Source organism: Oncorhynchus mykiss, chromosome 2, assembly GCF_057628025.1.
Source record: "Oncorhynchus mykiss isolate SJ-2025 chromosome 2, ASM5762802v1, whole genome shotgun sequence".
NCBI classification, from domain to species: domain Eukaryota; kingdom Metazoa; phylum Chordata; class Actinopteri; order Salmoniformes; family Salmonidae; genus Oncorhynchus; species Oncorhynchus mykiss.
This window is the reverse complement of record NC_143023.1, coordinates 82852493-82874118: the sequence shown is the minus strand read 5'-3', so window position 1 is coordinate 82874118 and position 21626 is coordinate 82852493. Positions and strand designations below refer to the sequence as shown.

General features: G+C 42.3%; 1 protein-coding gene across 1 annotated transcript; it reads right to left on the bottom strand.

The window, feature by feature from the left end:
- Positions 1-2519: 2519 nt before the first annotated feature.
- endouc (endonuclease, polyU-specific C) lies at positions 2520-11085 on the bottom strand. The gene is made up of 8 exons (XM_021574182.3): positions 10974-11085; positions 10490-10561; positions 9815-9914; positions 9323-9434; positions 8971-9092; positions 7754-7860; positions 3798-3948; positions 2520-3580 (listed from the first exon to the last, which is right to left on the bottom strand). The coding sequence occupies exons 1-8, from the start codon at positions 10982-10984 to the stop codon at positions 3320-3322; spliced, it is 936 nt and encodes a 311-aa protein (XP_021429857.2). The 5' UTR covers positions 10985-11085; the 3' UTR covers positions 2520-3319.
- Between the last annotated feature and the right edge of the window lie 10541 nt (positions 11086-21626).

Below are 21626 nucleotides of genomic sequence, written 5' to 3'. Positions count from 1 at the left end.
ACCAGGATGTCAGCGATCACTCCCTCATTGCCTGCGTCCGTTATGGGTCCGCAGTCAAACAACCACCCCTCATCACTGTCAAACCCTCCCTAAAACACTTCTGCGAGCAGGCCTTTGTAATCGACCTGGCCCGGGTATCCTGGAAGGATATTGACCTCATCCCGTCAATAGAGGATGCCTGGTTGTTCTTTAAAAGTGCTTTCCTCACCATCTTAAATAAGCATGCCCCTTTCAAAAATGTTTGAACTAAGAACAGATTGGTTCACTCCAGACTTGACTGCTCTTGACCAGCACAAAAACACCCTGTGGCGTGCTGCACTAGCATCGAATAGTCCCCGCGATATGCAACTTTTCAGGGAAGGCAGGAACCAATACACACAGTCAGTTAGGAAAGCAAAGGCTAGCTTTTTCAAACAGAAATTTGCAACCTGCAGCACTAATTCCAAAAAGTTTTGGGACACTGTAAAGTCCATGGGACACTGTAAAGAATAAGAGTACCTCCTCCCAGCTGCCCACTGGACTGAGACTAGGAAACACTGTTACCACGGATAAATCCACGATAATTGAGAATTTCAATAAGTATTTCTCTACGGCTGGCCATGCTTTCCACCTGGCAACCCCAACCCCGGCCAACAGCTCGGCACCCCCCCGCTTCTCCTTCATCCAAATCCAGACCGCTGATGTTCTGAAAGAGCTGCAAAATCTGGATCCCTACAAATCATCTGGGCTAGACAATCTGGACCCTCTCTTCCTAAAATTACCCTCACTAACTTTAAGCGTCAGCTGTCAGAGCAGCTTAGCGATCGCTGCAGCGGTACGCAGCCCATTGTCACAATCGCCGTCGTCGTGGAAATGACCGGACCAAGTTGCAGCATGGTGAGCGTACATTTTTCTTTATTATAAATGTCGGCAACAAAACAAGAAACAACAAAAACAAACGTGAAGCTTCCTAGGGCTATACAGGCCACTAGCATAGACAACTACCCACAAAATACAAAAGGTAAAAAGGCTGCCTAAGTATGATTCCCAACCAGAGACAACGATAGACAGCTGTCCCTGATTGAGAACCACACCCGGCCAAAACATAGAAACACAGAACAGTCTCTGGCCGCAGACCTGACACTGTAGGGGAGGGTCCGGGTGGGCATCTACCTCGGTGGCGGTTCCGGTGCGGGACACAGACCCCACTCCACCTCTGGCTCCCCCTACTTTGGTGGCGCCCCTGGTGCGGGGACCCTTGTCGCCGACCCCGGACTGGGGACCCTCGTCGCAGGCCCTGGACTGGGGACCCTGCGGATCGACGCTGGAGGCTTCGTGCCATGGATCATCACTGGAGGCTTCGTGCCATGGATCATCACTGGAGGCTTCCTACGTGGATCATCACTGGAGGCTTCGTGCCATGGATCATCACTGGAGGCTTCGGGCCATGGATCATCACTGGAGGCTTCCTACGTGGAGCCGGAACAGGTCTCACCGGCCTGAGGAGACGTACTGGCAGCCTAGTGCGTGGAGCTGCCACGGGGCTTACCAGGCTGGGGAGACATACTGGAGGCCTGGTACGTGGAACCGGAACAGGTCTCACCGGACTGGGGAGATGCACTGGAAGCCTGGTGCGTGGAGCAGGCATCAGATACACTGGGCCGTGGAGGCGCACTCGAGGTCTCAAGCGTAGAGCTGGCACAACCCGTCCTGGCTGGATGGTTACTTTCGCCCAGCAAATGTTGGGCGCTAGCACAGGATGCACTGAGCTGTGCAGATGCACCGGAGACCCAGTGCGCAGAGCCGGCGCAGGATATCCTGGGCCGAAGAGACGCACTGGAGTCCAGGAGCACTGAGCCGGCACCATCCGTCCTGGCTGGATGCCCACTCTAGCCAGTCCAATGCTGTGAACACGCACTGGAGACACCGTGCAGTTGTTCTCAACTAGCCTACCTGGTTAAATAAAGGTTAAATAAACAAATTAAATAAGCACTGAGCTAGGCTGAAACTCCTCACTCAAGAAAGCGAAAAAGAGACCATGTTTGAATGCGGCTTAATTAACTCTATTATTATAATTTTTTACATTGATTGCAAACTGATATGTGACACGTATTAATGCCAAAATAACATGCAAAACATACATCAAAAAATAATACAACATTTTCTTTCTTTTTTTTTTGCTAAACAGGTGAGGATGAAAACAGGTGGGGCTCTGCCTGAATGACGGGTCGCCACTGGTTAACTCATATCCAGATAATGTTGTATATTCATGTTTTTGGCCAAAGCATAAATTGGAGAGAAAAAAAACACTTCAAAACCTCACCTCAAACAGATGTTTAAAAAATTCTAACTATTTCATCATAGAGGATGTCATCTTGAGGAGGATGAGCTAGCCAATCAACAGTCTACTTGTATGAATATTGTAAATAACCAGTAAACCCATTACTTTGTTGTGGTAGTCCACACCATTCCAACACAGAAAATCTGCTTTTCAACATACTTAATTACCATTTGTTGGAAAGAAAACTATTACACTCATATTGTAATTAATTATAGGTCATATTTAATAGAAATCGGGAAACAATGGACAGTTACTTTAAAGGGTAAATGACAGAAAAATGTTATAGTAGCATATACTAACCAATTGCATAAGTAGGCTAGCCTATTCATAACTGGCTGTTCATGACTGCACATATAGAGAATGCAATAATACATTGACCAACATTTGACTCGGTAATGCACATTTTATTACAGTATGGGCTACTGGTTGTATGAGCACATTTGGAAAATGGTAGAATGGCTTGTATTGAAATAATTATTGTGCCTTGACATAGGCACTTATAAAACTCTACACATTGGCCAAGCAGGTGTCCAGATGGGCAGTGCATGTTGGGAAGGGCCATATTTACAGAATGCTTAATTTAGACTTCATGACATGGCTTATAAACAAATTCTATAAATGGTTTATTTAAATGAGGCACGACATTGCCATGAGTCACTGCTGTTGTGCTGTTGAAATCAGACAGTGAGTTAAACTTTCTTTCTTCTTCTGAAACATGTTCTTTACCTTAACTTTTCAACTTGTAGGAAAACATCAGACTTTACAACACAAGTCCATGGTTTTATATCTTACACATGCATGCCCGGAGTATCAGATGTGTCCATTTATGTTCCTGTTGTGCAGATTACACAGTGCAGTCAGCTAAAGAAAGGTTATGTGCCTAATTGTGAAGCAAACTGGCCTGGTTAAATGCCCAGTCCAAAACAGTGTATGTGTGTGTGTGTGTGCAGATTCTTATTCATAAATCTATGCTTGTGTGCGTGTGTTTGATGCCTCCAACTACAGGTGTCTGTTGTTGCTGCTAAGCAGTTTGGGGTAGGCTGTCCCAATGGAGCGCCCGTGCCTGACCACCACCACCTCCAGCTGACATTCGTCAATGTTGACCACCACTGTGGTGCTCCGATGTGTGTTGATGAGGAAGATGATGGTGTACAGGGCCATCTCAAACTCCGGACTGGCCCCCACGAAGGCACTGCCCACCGGCTTCACCAAACCGTGCCAGCTGAACTGGAGGTTCAGGACGTGGTCGTCTTGGTCAGGCTGTGTGTGTGTGAGTAAGTGAGAAAGAGTGAGGGACATCTTTGTTAGACAAAAGTCAATTCATAAAATTGGTTTGTGTGGGTTGGGAACAAGCATAATTTAACATGAATTCGACATGTTTAAAGCTGCAGTGAGAGTGAAGTTTTTGATATCCTGTCAAAGTAAAGGAAATGTTGATCAATGTTACATGTTTGAAAAGGGCTGTTAGGACACTTACTATGTCATGGTCCCTGGCTTTGTATCCCTTGTAGTCCAAATTCCTGCTCTTCTCCTGCAGGTAGAACTGGACCCAGTTATGGAAACCAGCAATCTCATTTCCGAATTTAGTCTCTCCAACAAACACATGCTCAAATCCGCACGAGTCCTTACTGTCAAATGAACAACAGACACATAAGACACATTTCACACAACGTAACAAACAAAAATGTGGTGGCAATTCCAATGTTATTTCAAACTCCAGAAATGGTGGTCAAAAAGTTACAATAACATGCAATTACAATAATAAACAGGTCATTAAATATATAATTAGATAAGGACCCACTATGTATCATACTTGGAGCAATATCAGAAAGTTTCCTCAGTGGTGGACAATGTAAAAAGTGGCTTATTACCTGACTCTTCCCTACAAATCAACACATGTAGGATCTAGTGTGCACAATTATGTTGAAAGAATGTCTAAAATACACATTTTCCAGACGTTGAAATCTGGTTCATTTTCGGTTCTGAATGAAAGTTGAAATATGTACTTTCCGGATGTTGAAAATACGTATTTTCAGGATATTGAAAACCTGTATTTTCTTTTGTAATTGTTTCTACGGACAAATTTCAACCGTATATAATGTATCTACATGTCAATGAAGAAGGCATTTATATCACATTTAAAATAGATATTTACAATTAAAGTAAGAATAATTTCTATAACTAAAGATTGCAGTATGAAATATTTATTACTGTCCCCATCTTTCACTTACGCTTTTTAAAAGCTTTTTAAAAGTCTTCTGTCAAAACCAACAGAACACTTCAACAACATTCTCAGTAACGGTTACAGAAATGTTTTACTTACTATGAACCTAATATGTGGTTATTTATCTACCTTAGTTGAATGAAAGTTGAATGTAAGTCGCTCTGGATAAGAGCGTCTACTAAATTACCAAAATGTAACTGTAAATGTAAAAATGAACACTTGCAAAGCACACTTATTCTAACGAGCTCCGCACACAAACAAGACCAAATTTGGTCAGTCTGGACCAGACCAAATCTAAACCAATCATAGATGTCTATCTTTCACAAGTTTGGATAGCAGAGTACAGTCCTGTACAGTACAGTAAAGTACAGTAAAGTTCAGTACAGTTCAGTACAGTAGGCTACAGTACAGTACAATAGAGTATAGTTAAGTACAGTATAGTATAGGGGTGTGAACATTTAAATGTTAAAATTGTTAAACAAAATTGGGATCCTTAACATTAACAAAAATCCCAAACCAAAAAACAATATTTAACAATGTTATTTTTGTATTTATTTACCCCACAACATTAAATCACAGTGCAATTATCACAAAACATATTATTAACTGTGTAATAGCCTGACTATTCGATAAGCTATAAAGGCCTGGGGAAAGTTGTGTAGTATAAATGAAACCCTCCTCTCTCCCTCGCACTGGATCGCCTGGAGGTGAATTCATTATGCCGATTCTGTTGCAAAACGTTTCTAACATGGAACGGGAAGGGACCTACCTGAATTTGTCCAATAGAAACTTTTGCATTTTGCAACTATTTGGACTAATGATTACAACCCTGCTCTCTCTCTTAGCTAGTGATGCGAGTGTGTGTTCTGTCATCAGTCTGTTGCGTGTAGAATATCCTAGCCTATTCATTGATGATAGGCCCTGCTAGAGGGAAAACACCCTATTCATTAGCAGTGTTGGGGAAGCTACTCTGAAAATATAGTTTACGAAGCTACTAATTACTTCAAACTGGAAGAAGTTAAACTACACCAAAGCTACCCTTAAAAAAACCTAGTTTACTTAACCGTCGTGGACACAGACATCTTGCTTCCAGACAAGCTAAACACCTTCTTCAGTGCCACCAACACCACGCTACCAAGGACAGTAGTAGGCCTGATTACCGACAATGATGAGACAGCCTACAGGGAGAAGGTGAGGGCCCGAAAAATAAACTCTCACTCAACGTTGACAAAACACAGGAGCTGATTCGTGGACTTCAAGAAACAGCACAGGGAGCACCCCACTATCCACATCGACCGGAGCGCAGTGGACAAACTGAAATGGTCCACCCACACAGACAGTGTCAAACTCAGTGTGCTGAAGAAATTTGGCTTGGCACCTAAAATCCTCACAAACTTTTACAGATGCACAATCGAGAGCATTCTGTCAGGCTGTATCAATGCCTGGTATGGTAACTGCACTGCCCACAACCGCAGGGCTCTCAAGAGGGTGGTGCGGTCTGCCCATCGCATCATCAGACCAAACTACCTACCTTCCAGGACACCTACATCACCCAATGTCACAGGAAGGCTAAAAAGATCATCAAGGACAACAACCACTCAAGCCACTGACTGTTCACCCCGCTATCATCCAGAAGGCGAGCATCAGTACAGGTGCATCAAAGCTGGTGTAACCGATGTGAAATGGCTAGCTAGTTAGCGGTGGTGCGCACTAATAATGTTTCAATCGGTGCCGTCACTCGCTCTGAGACCTTGAAGTAGTGGTTCCCCTTGCACTGCAAGGGCCGCAGCTTTTGTGGCGCGATGGGTAACGATGCTTCGTGGGTGACTGTTGCCGGTGTGTGCAGAGGGTCCCTGGTTCGAGCCTGGGTCGGGGCGAGGGGACGGACTAAAGTTAAACTGTTACACTGGGATCAAGAGACTGAAAAACAGCTTCTATCTCAAGGCCATCAGACTGTTAAATAACCATCAGTAGCACCTTAGAGGCTGATGCCCTCTATACATAGACTTGAAATCACTGGTCACTTTAATAATGTTTACATATTTTGCATTACTCATCTCATATGTATATACTGTATTCTATTCTATTCTATTCTACTGTATCTTAGTCCATGCCGCTCCAACATTGCTCGTCCAAATAGTTATATATTCTTAATTCCATTCCTTTACTCTGGATTTGTGTGTATTGTGTGTATTGTTGTGAAATTGTCAGATATTACTTGTTCGATATTGCTGCACTGTTCGAGCTAGAAACACAAGCATTTCACCCCACCCGCAATAGCATCTGCAAAACAGGTATATGTGACCAATAAAATTGGATTTGATTTGATTTAAAGTTACTCTGAAAAAAGTTGTTCACTTCATGCAAACTACTTTGTGGTAAAATATAATATCTGAAATCTAAAATGTCTTAGACTACAAATTGCAAGAACAGATCACTCTGAAGTCAGTTGTTAACAGAATGTGTAAGTTAGCCTATTAAACACAAAAACTATAGTTCAAGTGAGAATAAGTCAGGTTTCACAACAAAAAAAAAATAAAAAAAATAAAGGACATTTTTGCCTTCAAAAAACGTAGTGTGTAGTTCCAGTTGTTAACTCAACTACTACATGGCAGAAAAGTAACAACTGAAAACACAACCAAGATTTGATTTTATGTTCATCTACCACCAAGCTACTGCAAAATGTAGAAAAATTACAAGTTCAAATACATGTACTTCACTACTACCCAACACCGTTCCTTACAAAAACCTTGATGTATTTGGAGACTTCCCATTTCAGATCAGTGCAGATGAATGTCTACACTTTCTCCCGGGACACTGTGTTTCAAATAAAGAGTGTTAGCTGAACAAATCATACGTTCAATACAAGTTTCCGGGATGGACATGATTGCAGCAAAAGTGAGTTTAGTTTGTGTTTGATGAACGTTTGAAACCCTGTAGATTACGTGAATTATTTAATTGTTATCTTTATGTGTATGTGAAATGTCAGAATTTGTCTTCTCTTCTTTGACAAATTATTTTCTTTTTGACATTGTTTGCCATGAGCACTTGTTCACTGTGTACCATGTCATATTTAATTATCCTTTGTGCATCCCTTTGATAGTATGTTGTTTATTGCAGAACTAGCATACGTTGTACAATTGCAGCATGTTTTCTGTTGCAAAATGTTTCACTATGGTGTGCACTAATGAATACTCCCCAATTCTTACCTTCCACTTCTGTAGTAGAGGTCGAACCAGATGGTGTACAGCTGACGCTTGAACGTCCTCAGGTCTGATTGGGAGTGGCCCTTGCTAACCAGATACCTGTGGGCATGCTGTGGGAAAAACATAAATAAATAAATTCACCAAACTCCTCTCTGTCCATATTGTCAATGTGAGATGTCACAATGACCAATAGTCTTATGCATAAGAGGGTAAAACACAATTTGACAGAAATTGTGTTTTACTTGCCTGTTATAATTTTCTTAGAAATGTTCATCTCAAAATGATAAGTTGTATTAAACACATTTTGAACATGTGTCCCCACAGGCTGTAAGGTCTTTATTTGAGAAAGAGGCCCCAGCCAAGACAGCGTGCCAAGACTCTCCAGATGTTTTAGATGTACTGCATTGTTCCCTGTGTTTTTCTCCTAACATCGTGGCCATGGTCATCCAAGAACAGAGTGTGACAGGAAGAGCCAATACTCCCTCTAGAGTTTGGTTTCACAGAGTAGTTACTGACCTTATGTAGAGCATGGGAGTCCCCTCACAAACACTCTGTTCAGGCAAACCCAAAAGCACTTATGCATATAGCTTAGGGCAGGGAATTGCCAGGGACCTCACAATACTTTGGTGCCAATATGATTTGGATTGCGATTCTGTATTTATGCATCACAATTCTATATTTATTGCAATTTGATACTGCGATTTTATTGTGATCCGATGTTCCAAACATATTGCTCACTAACTGTCTGCTGCAGAGGAACAAGTAATACTTTCTACATATCTTGCATTACATTGCTCGTCCAAATATTTTTATATTCATTTCATTCCTTTACTAGATTTGTGTGTATTGGTATAAGTTGTGTAATTGTTAGATATTACTCGTTAGATATTACTGCACTGTCGGAGCTAGAAGCACAAGCATTTCACTACACCCGCATTAACATCTGCTAAACATGTGTATGTAACCAATAGAATTTGAATTGAAGAGAGAGGAGAGAATTTGAAGAGAGAGACATGAGAAAGCAAGTTTTTGAGAAAAAAGTGTTCAAAACATGTTTTATTTGTTTTTACAAATCGATATTTGGAAGTCACAGAATCGATATGGAATCGGCGAAAATATACAATACTTCTGAAGCGAACCTCAGCCACGCTCTTAACAACTGAGCCACACAGGACCACTATACCAATTGTAGGCAATTTAGGTGACATGTTCTGCTGTACCTTCATGACCTCTGTGTTCAGAACGGCATCCAGGAAGAGATTGTTCTCTGTGACCTCTTCTCGGCTGACATGCTCTGCCACGCCTGTTGACCTCTCATAGTTGTCCAGGAGCTTCATGAAGCCTGCAGCGGAATGTCGTTGAAGACATCAAATAAGAGATTTAAAGTCAAAGAAAGCCATTAGAAAGGCATTTGAAAGTAACAGAAAGTAATTTTTAAGTAATTCTAAAGTCTCAGAAAAACACTAACAAGTGTAATCTATTTGAGACGACTTCAGTTCACAACTAAATTCAGTTCATATATTCAGTTCAAACAATTTGTTTGACAATTTTGATGTAGACACAGATACTTACGGGAGAAGGTAGTAATGGTCTTCAGTTTGTTCTCATTGACATTGGAGAAGAGAGGCGATGAGGCATGGTCCCTGGCATGGTTACTGCCTTGAGAGACATAGCCAGCTTTGCCCTGGAGTGGACGACACATACATACACCAACAACTAAACACTTTCCTCATGTCAAAATAACATAGGCTAGGCCTTCTTCTTATGTGACTTATTTCAGTATAAGGACAGGAGTTTTTCTTGAGCGAGCCTACATCTTAGGGAGGGGTATTTTATTAGGGAGGGGTATTTTATTAGGGACTGGAATTTTTCCTGAGCAGGCCATTTTAGGAGGGACATTTCGGAGGTTTTCCTGTCCAGGAGGCCTACTTATGAGGGGCAAATTAGGGCCAGGAGTTTGTTCCTGTCCAGCTCCTAATTATAGCCTGTAACTAATAATGGAATGTGTGTCAGGTAAGGTGGTCAGGGAAAACTCTAGTCATGGGGGCCCTAGTCATATCCCACCTGCACAGAGATCGTATAGTCAGTCCCAGGCTTCATGCGGTTCACATCCAGCTTCCAGAGCTCATTGAAGAGGTCTGACAACTCTTGGTTTATTGCCTGACTACAACAACAGGAGAGCAAATCATGTTTTATAATAAAGTGTAATAATTATGTTAGAAGTATATAATAATCACGTATAGAAATATTGTAATAACCAGATCAGTAATGTCCATGTAAGCAATAGTTACTAAGGCTTTTAAATCCATGTTGAACCCATCATGATTCTGAGTGAAGCAACAGTGAACTGTGATCTTTACTCTAGCCCAGGTTTGTTTTGTTTTCCTTAAAACTGCCTATTGTAAAAGCATTTTGGTGTCTGAGAAAAGCACTATTAAAATACTATGTATTATTTGTACATTTCTAAAAACACAGACCCTTGAAAGTAGTCATGAACCAATAGTGTTTGTCTATTCATTGGATTTGCTTTTAATTCTTTTGATTTCTGTTATTATGGTATAATACAGAATATCTCGTGAATATTTTAGGAAGATCCACATTCATACAATAATAACAGTAAATGCAATGAAATCGGATGGTTTAAACTAAAGGCTACATTGGACTGGATTATGTGCTAGATTATCAGAAACACAGATGAACAGTAGAGTGAGCAAATGTCATCTCCAGTGATTCATATACCTTGCTGCATCCAAAGGGGGGAACACCACTGCCAGCAAAATGACAAGCAATCCACATCCTAGCAGAGCAGACCTGTAGATTACACAATTTTAAACATAATATTGTGGTAACAGATTTCCATAGAAAGGTTTTAAAACATGGATGCATTCAATTCCTTTAATACATCGAAACAAGTTTTTTTTAAAACAACAACTCTAAATTAACTGATTGACTCCATGGTCAATCCATAACCTATTGACAATCACTATTGAAAGATGTTGGTTATGCATGTAGTGCATGTTTTGGACTTTTCTCACTACTCTATGGCAATAACATACATAACAACATTCTTCATAAATTACGCAATGGAGAACAGAACAGAGTGCAAACACAGGCAACATTCTCAACTTGTTCAGACATGGTTCAGTCAGTGATGTTTTTAAATGAATGCAGTGAAAGTTATGCTGTGATTCTAAAAAAAATGTAAAATAAAACGTTATCTTACCGTAGTGCCATACTACCTCCAAATGTAGGCTTTTGGTAGTTTACAATTTTCGAGGTCCAGAGGTATGCTGTGTTCAAAGTTGTCTTGAACGATTGCAACAATAACTCTGCCCCTCCACCCGAAACACTGTATATACAGTCGACAAAATACATTGTCACAAACCGCGCGTGCGCGTAGAGGAAGAAACTGTGTAGCAAATGGCTGTAAGTAAGCTATAGCCAAAGCGCTCTTGCATTTCTGTTGAAAATAGTCACAACATCAAATTATTTTGTCGGACTGGTCATTTATTTTTATTCAAATAACAGGCCTCTTAAAGATGCCCTATCTAGAAATCGCTCCGCCATTTCCTGGTTGCTAAACTTATAATTGTTCGCCTAATTTCAGTGTATGTGACAAAACAAGCAAGTAACGTTATAGTGTAGAAAATGACTGTACCATCTAAAGCGCTTTGAAATATCTTTACCACAACCAAAAATCTATTATGTTCAGCTGTTTGAAGCTGGTGTACCAAACCAAAAGTAAAAGACGCAAAAACAGCGCTCGTAGTGGCCGGGGACTTTAAAACCTCTACAGGATGGGTGTCCCTATACCGGGACAGTTGAGCTAACGTGCGTGAACTAATGTGATTAGCATGACAGTTGTAAGTAACAGCAAACTTTCCAGGACATAGACATGTCTTATATGGGCAGAAAGCTTAAATTCTCGTGAATCTAATTGCACTGTCCAATTTACAGTAGCTACTACAGTGAATAAATACCATGCTATTGTTTGTGGAGAGTGCTGTGCTCTAATGTGTCATCCTGTGGGCCCCAGAGATAAAACGTTGCATAGTTATGTTTGATCAAATCTATTTTATATTCAAATGTAGGAACTAGGTTCTACAGTTTGAACCCCTGCTGTCTCTGGCTCCACACCCATCCCGCCCGGGCCATCTAGCTGTATAAGCTAATGATCATGTATGACATTCCTGGGAGTGTGTAAACTTAAATGTTGTATTACGATATCATTTTTCTATGTTCTCTAGTTATGTACTTGAAAATGTATCAATTCAGCACATTTGGGCAGACTTGATACAAAATATTGTCCAGTATTGCCATGCTTCACTGGATGAACATTAAACTTTGCAAACACACTGCTGTCATCTAATGGCCGAAATCTAAATTGCGCCTAAATTGCAATAATACATTATGACATTTCTCTTGAATTTCAAAGACGATGGAACAAAAAATAACATTATTATGTATTATCTTTTACCAGATCTAATGTGTTATATTCTGCTACATTATTTCACATTTCCACAAACTTCAAAGTGTTTCCCTTCAAATGGATATGCATATCCTTGCTTCAGGTCCTGAGCTACAGACAGATAAATGTCATTTTAGGCGAAAATTGAAAAAAAGGGTACGATCCTTAAGTGTTAATGCAGACAAATTTAAATCCTTTAGACCTAATTTCTAACAGCATGTCACATGTGCAACCAGAGGAAAAAAATCTCTAGACCATCTTTACTCCACACACAGAGACGCGTACAACTCTCTCCCTCGCCCTCCATTTGGAAAATCTGACCATAATTAAATACTCCTGAATCCTGCTTACAAGCAAAAACTAAAGCAGAAAGTACCAGTGACTCGCTGACTACAGAACTGGTCCGATGATGTGTATGCTATGCTACAGGACTATGCTAGTACAGACTGGAATATGTTCCAGGATTCATCCAATGGCATTGAGGAGTATGCCACCTCAGTCAACGGCTTCATCAATAAGTGCTTCGACGACGTAATTCCCACAGTGAGCGTACGTACATATCCCAACCAGAAGCCATGGATTACAGGCAACATCCGCACCGAGCTAAAGGCTAGCTGCCGCTTTCAAGGAGTGGGACACTAATCTGGATGCTTATAAGAAATCCCGCAATGCCTTCCGAAAAACATCAGACAGGCAAAGCATCAATACAGGACTAAGATTGAATCCTACTACACCGACTCTGACGATCGTCGGATGTGGCAGGACTTGAAAACTATTACGGACTACAAAGGGAAACACAGATGCGAGCTGCCCAGTGATGTGAGCCTACCAGACGGCTAAATGCCTTCTATGCTCGCTTCGAGGCAAGCAAAACTGAAACATGCATGAGAGCACCAACTGTTCCGGATGACTGCGTGATTACGCTCTCCGTAGGTGATGTGAGCAAGACTTTTAAACAGGTCAGGATTCATAAGGCCGCGGGGCCAGACGGATTACCAGGACATGTACTCAGAGCATGCGTGGACCAACTGGCAAGTGTCTTCACTGACATTTTCAACCTCTCCTTGACCGAGTCTGTAATGCCTACATATTTCAAACAGACCACCATAGTCCCTGCGCCCAAGAAAGTGAAGGTAACCTTCCTAAATGACTACCGCCCCGTAACACTCATGTCGGTAGCCATGAAGTGCTTTGAAAGGCTGGTCATGGCTCACATCAACACCATCATCCTGGAAACCCTAGACCCACTCCAACTCGCATACCACCCCAACAGTTCCACAGATGACATAATCTCAATCGCACTCCACACTGCCCTTTCTCACCTGGACAAAATGAACAGCTATGTGAGAATGCTGTTCATTGCCTACAGCTCAGCATTCAACACCATAGTGCCCACAAAGCTCATCACTAAGCTAAGGACCCTGGGACTAAACACCTCCCTCTGCAACTGGATCCTGGACTTCCTGACGCGTCGCCCCCAGGTGGTGAGGGTAAGCAAAAACATCTGCCACACTGATCCTCAACACGTGGGCCCCTCAGGGGTGCGTGCTTAGTTCCTGTTCACCCACGACTGCTTGGCCACGCACGACTCCAACACCATCATTAAGTTTGCTGACGACACAACGGTGGTAGGCCTGATCACCGACAACGATGAGACAGCCTATAGGGAGGAGGTCAGAGACCTGGCAGTGTGGTGCCTGGACAAAAACCTCTCCCTCAAGATGAGCAAGGCAAAGGAAATGATCATGGACTACGGGAAAAGGAGGGCCGAACACGATGTAGTGGAGCGGGTTGAGATTCAAGTTCCTTATTGTCCACCTCACCAACAAACTATCATGGTCCAAACACACCAAGAAAGTTGTGAAGAGGGCACAGCAACACCTTTCCCCCCTCAGGAGACTGAAACGATTTGGCATGGGTCCCCAGATCCTCAAAAAGTTCAACAGCTGCACCATCGAGAGCATCCTGACCAGTTGCATCTTCTTCTGGTAAGGCAACTGCTCGGCATCCGACCATGAGATGCTACAGAGGGTAGTGTGTACGGCCCAGTACATCACTTAGGCCAAGCTTCCTGTCATCCAGGACCTATATACTAGGCTGTGTCAGAGGAAGGTCCAAAAAATGGTCAAAGACTCCAGTCAACCAAGTCATGGACTGTTCTCTCTGCTACCGTACGGCAAGAGTTACCGGAGTGCCAAGTCTAGGTCCAAAAGGCGCCTTAACAGCTTCTACCCCCATAAGAAGGCTGAACAATTAGTCAAATGGATACCCAAACTATTTGCATTGATACCCCCCTTTGTTTTTACACTGATGCTACTCGCTGTTTATTATCTATGCATAGTCACTTCAACCATACCTACAAATGACCTTGACTAACCTGTACACCCGCACATTGACTCGGTACCCCCTGTATATACAGTACCGGTTAAAAGTTTTAGAACACCTACTCATTCAAGGATTTTTCTTTTATTTTTACTATTTTCTACAATGTAGAGTAATAGTGAAGACATCAAAGATGTGACATAACACATATGGAATCATGTAGTAACCAAAAAAGTGTTAAACAAATCAAAATATATTTTATATTTGAGATTCTTCAAATAGCCACTCTTTGCCTTGATGAAAGCTTTGCACACTCTTGGCATTCTCTCAACCAGCTTCACTTGGAATGCTTTTCCAACAGTCTTAAAGGCGTTCCCACATATGCTGAGCACTTGTTGGTTGCTTTTCCTTCACTCTGTGGTCCGACTCATCCCAAACCACCTCAATTTGGCTGAGGTCAGGAGATTGTGGAGGCCAGGTCATCTGATTTAGCACTCCATATCTCTCCTTCTTTGACAAATAGCCCTTACACAGCCTGGAGGTGAGTTGGGTAATTGTCCTGTTGAAAAACAAATGATAGTCCCACTAAGCCCAAATCAGATGGGATTGCTGTAGTAGTCATGCTGGTTAAGTGTGCCTTGAATTCTAAGTAAATTACAGTGTCATAAGCAAAGCACCCCCACACCATCACACCTCCTCCCTGCTTTACGGTGGGAAATACACATGCAGAGATCATCCATTCACCCTCACCGCATCTCACAATGACGCGGTTGGAATCAAAAATCTCCAATTTGGACTCCAGACCAAAGTACAAATTTCCACTTGTCTAATGTTTCTTGGCCCAAGGAAGTATATTCTTCTTATTGTTGTCCTTTAGTAGTGGTTTCTTTACAGCAATTCGACCATGAAAGCCTGATTCACTGAGTCTCCTCTGAACAGTTGATGTTGAGATGTGTCTACTTGAACTCTGTAGAGCATTTATTTGGGCTGCAATTTCTGAGGCTGGTAATTCTAATGAATTTATCCTCTGCAGCAGAGGTAACTCTGGGTCTTCTTTTCCTGTGGCAGTCCTCATGAGAGCCAGTTGCATCATAGAGCTTTATCGTTTTTGCACTTGAAGAAACTTTAAAAGTTCTTGAAATGTTCTGTAGTGACTGACCTTCATGTCTTAAAGTAATGATGGACTGTCATTTCTCTTCGCTTTATTGAGCTGTTCTTGCCATAATATGGACTTGGTCTTTTACCAAATAGGGCTATCTTCTGTATATCCCCTCTACCTTGTTACAACACAACTGATTGGCACAAAAGAAAGAAATTCCACAAATTAACTTTTAAGAAGGTACACCTGTTAATTGAAATGCATCCCAGGTGACTACCTCATGAAGCTGGTTGAGAGAATGCCAAGAGTGTGCAAAGTTTTCAAGTTAAAGCGTGCCTATTTGAAGAATCTTAAGTATAAAATATATACTGACACTTTTTTGATTACTACATGATTTCACAGTTTTGATGTCTTCACCATTATTCTGCAATGTAAAGACTAGTAAGAATAATGAAAAACCCCTGAGTGAGTAGGCGTTCAAAAACTTTGGACCGGTAATGTAGCTTCATATTTGTAATATTTAAAAAAATATAGAATTGTATTATTTTTTACTTTAGTTTATTTAGTAAATATTTTCTTAACTCTTATTTCTTAAAACTGCATTGTTGGTTAAAGGCTTGTAAGTAATTCATTCACAGTAAACTCTACACCTGTTGTATTCCTGACATTTCCATCCCCAACTACAACATTTTCCGACAAGATAGAAATGCCAAAAGGGGAGAAGTTGCAATCTACTGCAGAGATAGCCTGCAGAGTTCTGTCATACTATCCAGGTCTGTGCCCAAACAATTCGAGCTTCTACTTTTAAAAATCCACCTTTCCAGAAACAAGTCTTTCCCCATTGCTGCTTGTTATAGACCCCCCTCAGCCCCCAGCTGTGCCCTGGACACCATATGTGAATTGATTACCCCCCCATCTATCTTCATAGTTCATACTGTTAAGTGACCTAAACTGGAATATGCTTAACACCCAGGCTGTCCTAAAATCTAAGCTAGATGCCCTCAATCTCACACAAATGATCAAGGAACCTACCAGGTACAACCCTAAATACGTAACCATGGGCACCCTCAGATATCATTCTGACCAACTTGCTCTCTAAATACACTTCTGCTGTCTTCAACCAGGATCTCAGCGATCAATGCCTTATTGCCTGTGTCTGTAATGGGTCCCCGGTCAAACAACCACCCCTCATCACTGTCAAACACTCCCTAAAACACTTCAGCGAGCAGGCCTTTCTAATCGACCTGGCCCGGGTATCCTGGAAGGATATTGACCTCATCCCGTCAGTAGAGGATGACTGGATTCCCTTTAAGAGTGCTTTCCTCACCATCTTAAATAAGCATGCCCCTTTCAAAAACCGTAGAACTAAGAACAGATATAGCCCTTGGATCCCCCAGACTTGACTGCCCTTGAACAGCACAACAACATCCTGTGGCGTTCTGCATTAGCATCGAATAGCCCCTGCATTAAGCAACTTTTCAGTGAAGTCAGAAACCAATATACACAGTCAGTTAGGAAAGCTAAGGCTAGCTTTTTCAAACAGAAATGTGCATCCTGTAACACTAATTCCAAAAGGTTTTGGGACACTGTAAAGTCCATGGAGAATAAGAGCACCTCCTCCCAGCTAACCACTGCACTAAGGCTAGGAAACAATGTCACCACCGATAAATCTACCATTATCGATAATTTCAATAAGCATTTTTCTACCCCTACCCCGGCCAACAGCTCTGCACCCCCTGCAGCACTTTGCCCAAGCCCCCTCCGCTTCTCCTTCACCCAAATCCAGACCGCTGATGTTCTGAAAGAGCTCCAAAATCTGGATCCCTACAAATCAGCTGGGCTAGACAATCTGGACCCTCTCTTTCTAAAATGATCACCCGAAATATTTACAACCCCAATTACTAGCCTGTTCAACCTCTCTTTTGTATCGTCTGAGATCCCCAAAGATTGGAAAGCTGCCACGGTCATCCCCCTCTTCAAAGGGGGAGACACTCTAGACCCAAACTTTTATAGACCTATATCCATCCTGCCCTGCCTTTCTAAAATCTTCGAAAGCCAAGGGAACAAATAGATCACCAACCATTTCGAATCCCACCGTACCTTCTTCACTATGCAATCTGGTTTCCGAGCTGTTCACGGGTGCACCTCAGCCACGCAAGGTCCTAAACGAGATCATTACCACTTTCGATAAAGACAGTACTGCGCAGCCGTCTTCATTGACCTGGCCAATACTTTCGACTGTCAATCATCACATTCTTATCGGCAGACTCAACAGCCTTGGTTTCTCAAATGACTGCCTTGCCTGGTTCACCAACTACTACTCAGATAGAGTTCAGTGTGTCAAATCGGAGGGCCTGTTGTCCGGGCCTCTGGTAGTCTCTATGGGGGTGCCACAGGGTTCAATTCTCAGACCGACACTTTTCTCTGTATATATCAATGATGTCGATATTGCTGCCGGTGATTCTCTGATCCACCTCTATGCAGATGACACCATTCTGTATACATCTGTTCTTTCTTTGGACACTGTGCTAACAAACCTCCAAACGAGCTTCAATTGTATACAACACTCCTTCCGTGGCCTCAAACTGCTTTTAAGAGCATGTAAAACTAAATGCATGCTTTTCTTCCGATTGCTGCCCGCACCCACCCGCCCAACTAGCATCACTACTCTGGATAGTTCTGACTTAGAATATGTGGACAACTACAAATACTTAGGTGTCTGGTTAGACTGTAAACTCTCCTTCCAGACTCACATTAAACATCTCCAATCCAAAATTAAATCAAGAATCGGCTTCCTATTTCGCAACAAAGTCTCCTTCACTCATGCTGCCAAACTACCCTCGTAAAACTGACTATCCTACCGATCCTTGACTTCGGCAATGTCATTTACAAAGTAGCCTCCAACACTCTACACAGCAAATTGGATATAGTCTATCACAGTGCCATCCGTTTTGTCACCAAAGCCCCATATAATACACACCACTGTGACCTGTATGCTCTCGTTGGCTGGCCATTGCTACATATTCGTTGCCAAACCCACTGGCTCCAGGTCATCTATAAGTCTTTGCAAGGTAAAGCCCCGCCTTAGCTCACTGGTCACCATAGCAACACCCACCAGTAGCACACCCTCCAGCAGGTATATTTCACTGGTCATCCCCAAAGCCAACACTTCCTTTTGCCACCTTTCCTTTCAGTTCTCTGCTGCCAATGACTGGAATGAATTGTAAAAATCTCTGAAGCTGGACTCTTATATCTCCCTCTCTAACTTTAAGCATCAGCTGTCAGAGCAGCTTACTGATCACTGAACCTGTACACAATCAATCTGTAAATAGCACACCCAACTACCTCATCCCCATATCATTTATGTTCTTGCTATTTTGCACCCCAGTAGCTCTACTTGCACATCATCATCTGTACATCTATCACTCCAGTGTTAATGCTAAATTGTAATTATGTCACTTCTATGGCCTATTTATTACCCTAATCTTCTACATTTGCACACACTGTACATAGATTGTTCTATTGTGTTATTGACTGTACGTTTGTTTATCCCATGTGTAACTCTGTGTTGTTGTTGTCTCCCTGCTTTGCTTTTTCCTGGCCAGGTTGCAGTTGTAAATGAGAACTTGTTCTCAACTGGCCTACCTGGTTAAATAAAGGTGAAATAAAAATAAAATAAAAGGATCCCCCCCTCCCCATCAGGCCCCAGAGCCAGTCCACCCCCAGCAACAGGCTCTGCTGTTAAGGTCATCTTGCTGGTGACAATACAGTTGTAGAGACCCTGCTCTATGCAGGAAAATATGAACTGGACCAGGAAGATGTCATTGGGGGTGCCCAGGCTGGGTTGTAGCTGGTTCTGGGGTTCCTGGAAATCCAGGGAGTTCCTCAACTGGCCGGCTACATAGAGAGATGCCCGGGACAAGACCTGAGACTTGATGTCCCTCTGCCTCAGGATCTCCTCAGCCAGCTCCCTGAGTTTCCCAGGCCCATGTTGGTAGCAATCATCAACTTATTCTACTCAAATCTCAAATCTCAAATTTAACCTAGAGCAAACATTTTTAGTCCACAGTCGTGGCCAAAAGTTTTGAGAAGACACAAATATTAATTTCCACAAAGTTTGCTGCTTGTGTCTTTAGATATTTTTGTCAGATGTTACTATGGAATACTGAAGTATAATTGCAAGCATTTCACAAGTGTCAAAGGCTTTTATTGACAATTACATGAAGTTGATGCAAAGACTCAATATTTGCAGTGTTGACCCTTCTTTTTCAAGACCTCTGCAATCCGCACTAGCATGCTGTCAATTAACTTCTGGGCCACATCCCGACTGATGGCAGCCCATTCTTGCATAATCAATGCTTGGAGTTTGTCAGAATTTGTGTGTTTTTGTTTGCCCACCTGCCTCTTGAGGATTGACCACAAGTCTGGGGAGTTTCCTGGCCATGGACCCAAAATATCGATGTTTTGTTCCCCGAGCCACTTAGTTATCACTTTTGCCTTATGGCAAGGTGCTCCATCATGCTGGAAAAGGCATTGTGCATCACCAAACTGTTCCTGGATGGTTGGGAGAAGTTACTCTCGCAGGATGTGTTGGTACCATTCTTTATTCATGGCTGTGTTCTTAGGCAAAATTGTGAGTGAGCCCACTCCCTTGGCTGTGAAGCAACCCCACATGAATGGTCTCAGGATGCTTTACTGTTGGCATGACACAGGACTGATGGTAGCGCTCGCCTTGTCTTCTCCGGACCACCTTTTTTCCGGATGCCCCAAACAATCGGAAAGGGGATTCATCAGAGAAAATGACTTTACCCCAGTCTTCAGCACTCCAATCCCTGTACCTTTTGCAGGATATCAGTCTGTCCCTGATGTTTTTCCTGGAGAGAAGTGGCTTCTTTGCTGCCCTTCTTGACACCAGGCCATCCTACAAAGGTCTTCACCTCACTGTGTGTGCAGATGCACTCACACCTGCCTGCTGCCATTCCTGAGCGAGCTCTGTACTGGTGGTGCCCCGATCCCACAGCTGAATCAACTTTAGGAGACGGTCCTGGCTCTTGCTGGACTTTCTTGGGCGCCCTGAAGCCTTCTTCACAACAATTGAACCGCTCTCCTTGAAGTTCTTGATGATCCGATAAATGGTTGATTTAGGTGTAATCTTACTGGCAGCAATATCCTTGCCTGTAAAGCCCTTTTTGTGCAAAGCAATGATGACGGCACATGTTTGCAGGTAACCATGGTTGACAGAGGAAGAACAATGATTCCAAGCACCACCCTCCTTTTGAAGCTTCCAGTCTGTTATTCGAACTCAATCAGCATGACAGAGTGATCTCCAGCCTTGTCCTCATCAACACTCACACCTGTGTTAACTAGAGAATCACTGACACGATGTCATCTGGTCCTTTTGCGGCAGAGCTGAAATGCAGTGGAAATGTTTTTTGGGGATTCAGTTAATTTGCAAGGCAAAGGGGGACTTTGCAATTCATTGCAATTCATCTGATCACTCTTCATAACATTCTGGAGTATATGCAAATTGCCATCATACAAACTGAGGCAAATTTTATATTTGTGTCATTCTCAAAACTTTTGGCCACGACTGTAGAGCTAATGAAAAAGTGTTCCCCCATCAGAGACAAAATTTTAAAGACAATCAAAAATACTAAAACCATTTACAAGACTCTTAGATGAGTGTGTTATTTTCCTTCAATGAAACCTCTAGTCATTCCTTCATTATGGAGTCACAGTATTATCCAAGGTTCAGCTCAGCACCAATATATCATGCTGGAAGATCAAGAGGATTTCCATGCAAAACACATTGTTCAGACTACATCAATAGCAGCCAGCTGTGAATGAGGTGGCTCAGTTATGGTTTCACATGAATAGCATACTTTACTTCTGCCTGAACAGAACTGGAGGAGCAATGCTCCTGCCCCTAATGCATTTTATTTTTAATGCGTGTTCATGTTCATCATGCTGCAAATAATAGCTTGTCA

What these genes read in the sequence shown, in the direction of transcription:
- endouc (XM_021574182.3), bottom strand. An exon ending in CCCCCTTTGGATGCAGCAAG is followed by an intron (nt 9,915 to 10,489) that starts GTATATGAATCA and finishes CTGTTGTTGTAG; the next exon opens with TCAGGCAATAAACCAAGAGT. An exon ending in ACTATACGATCTCTGTGCAG is followed by an intron (nt 9,435 to 9,814) that starts GTGGGATATGAC and finishes CGTCCACTCCAG; the next exon opens with GGCAAAGCTGGCTATGTCTC.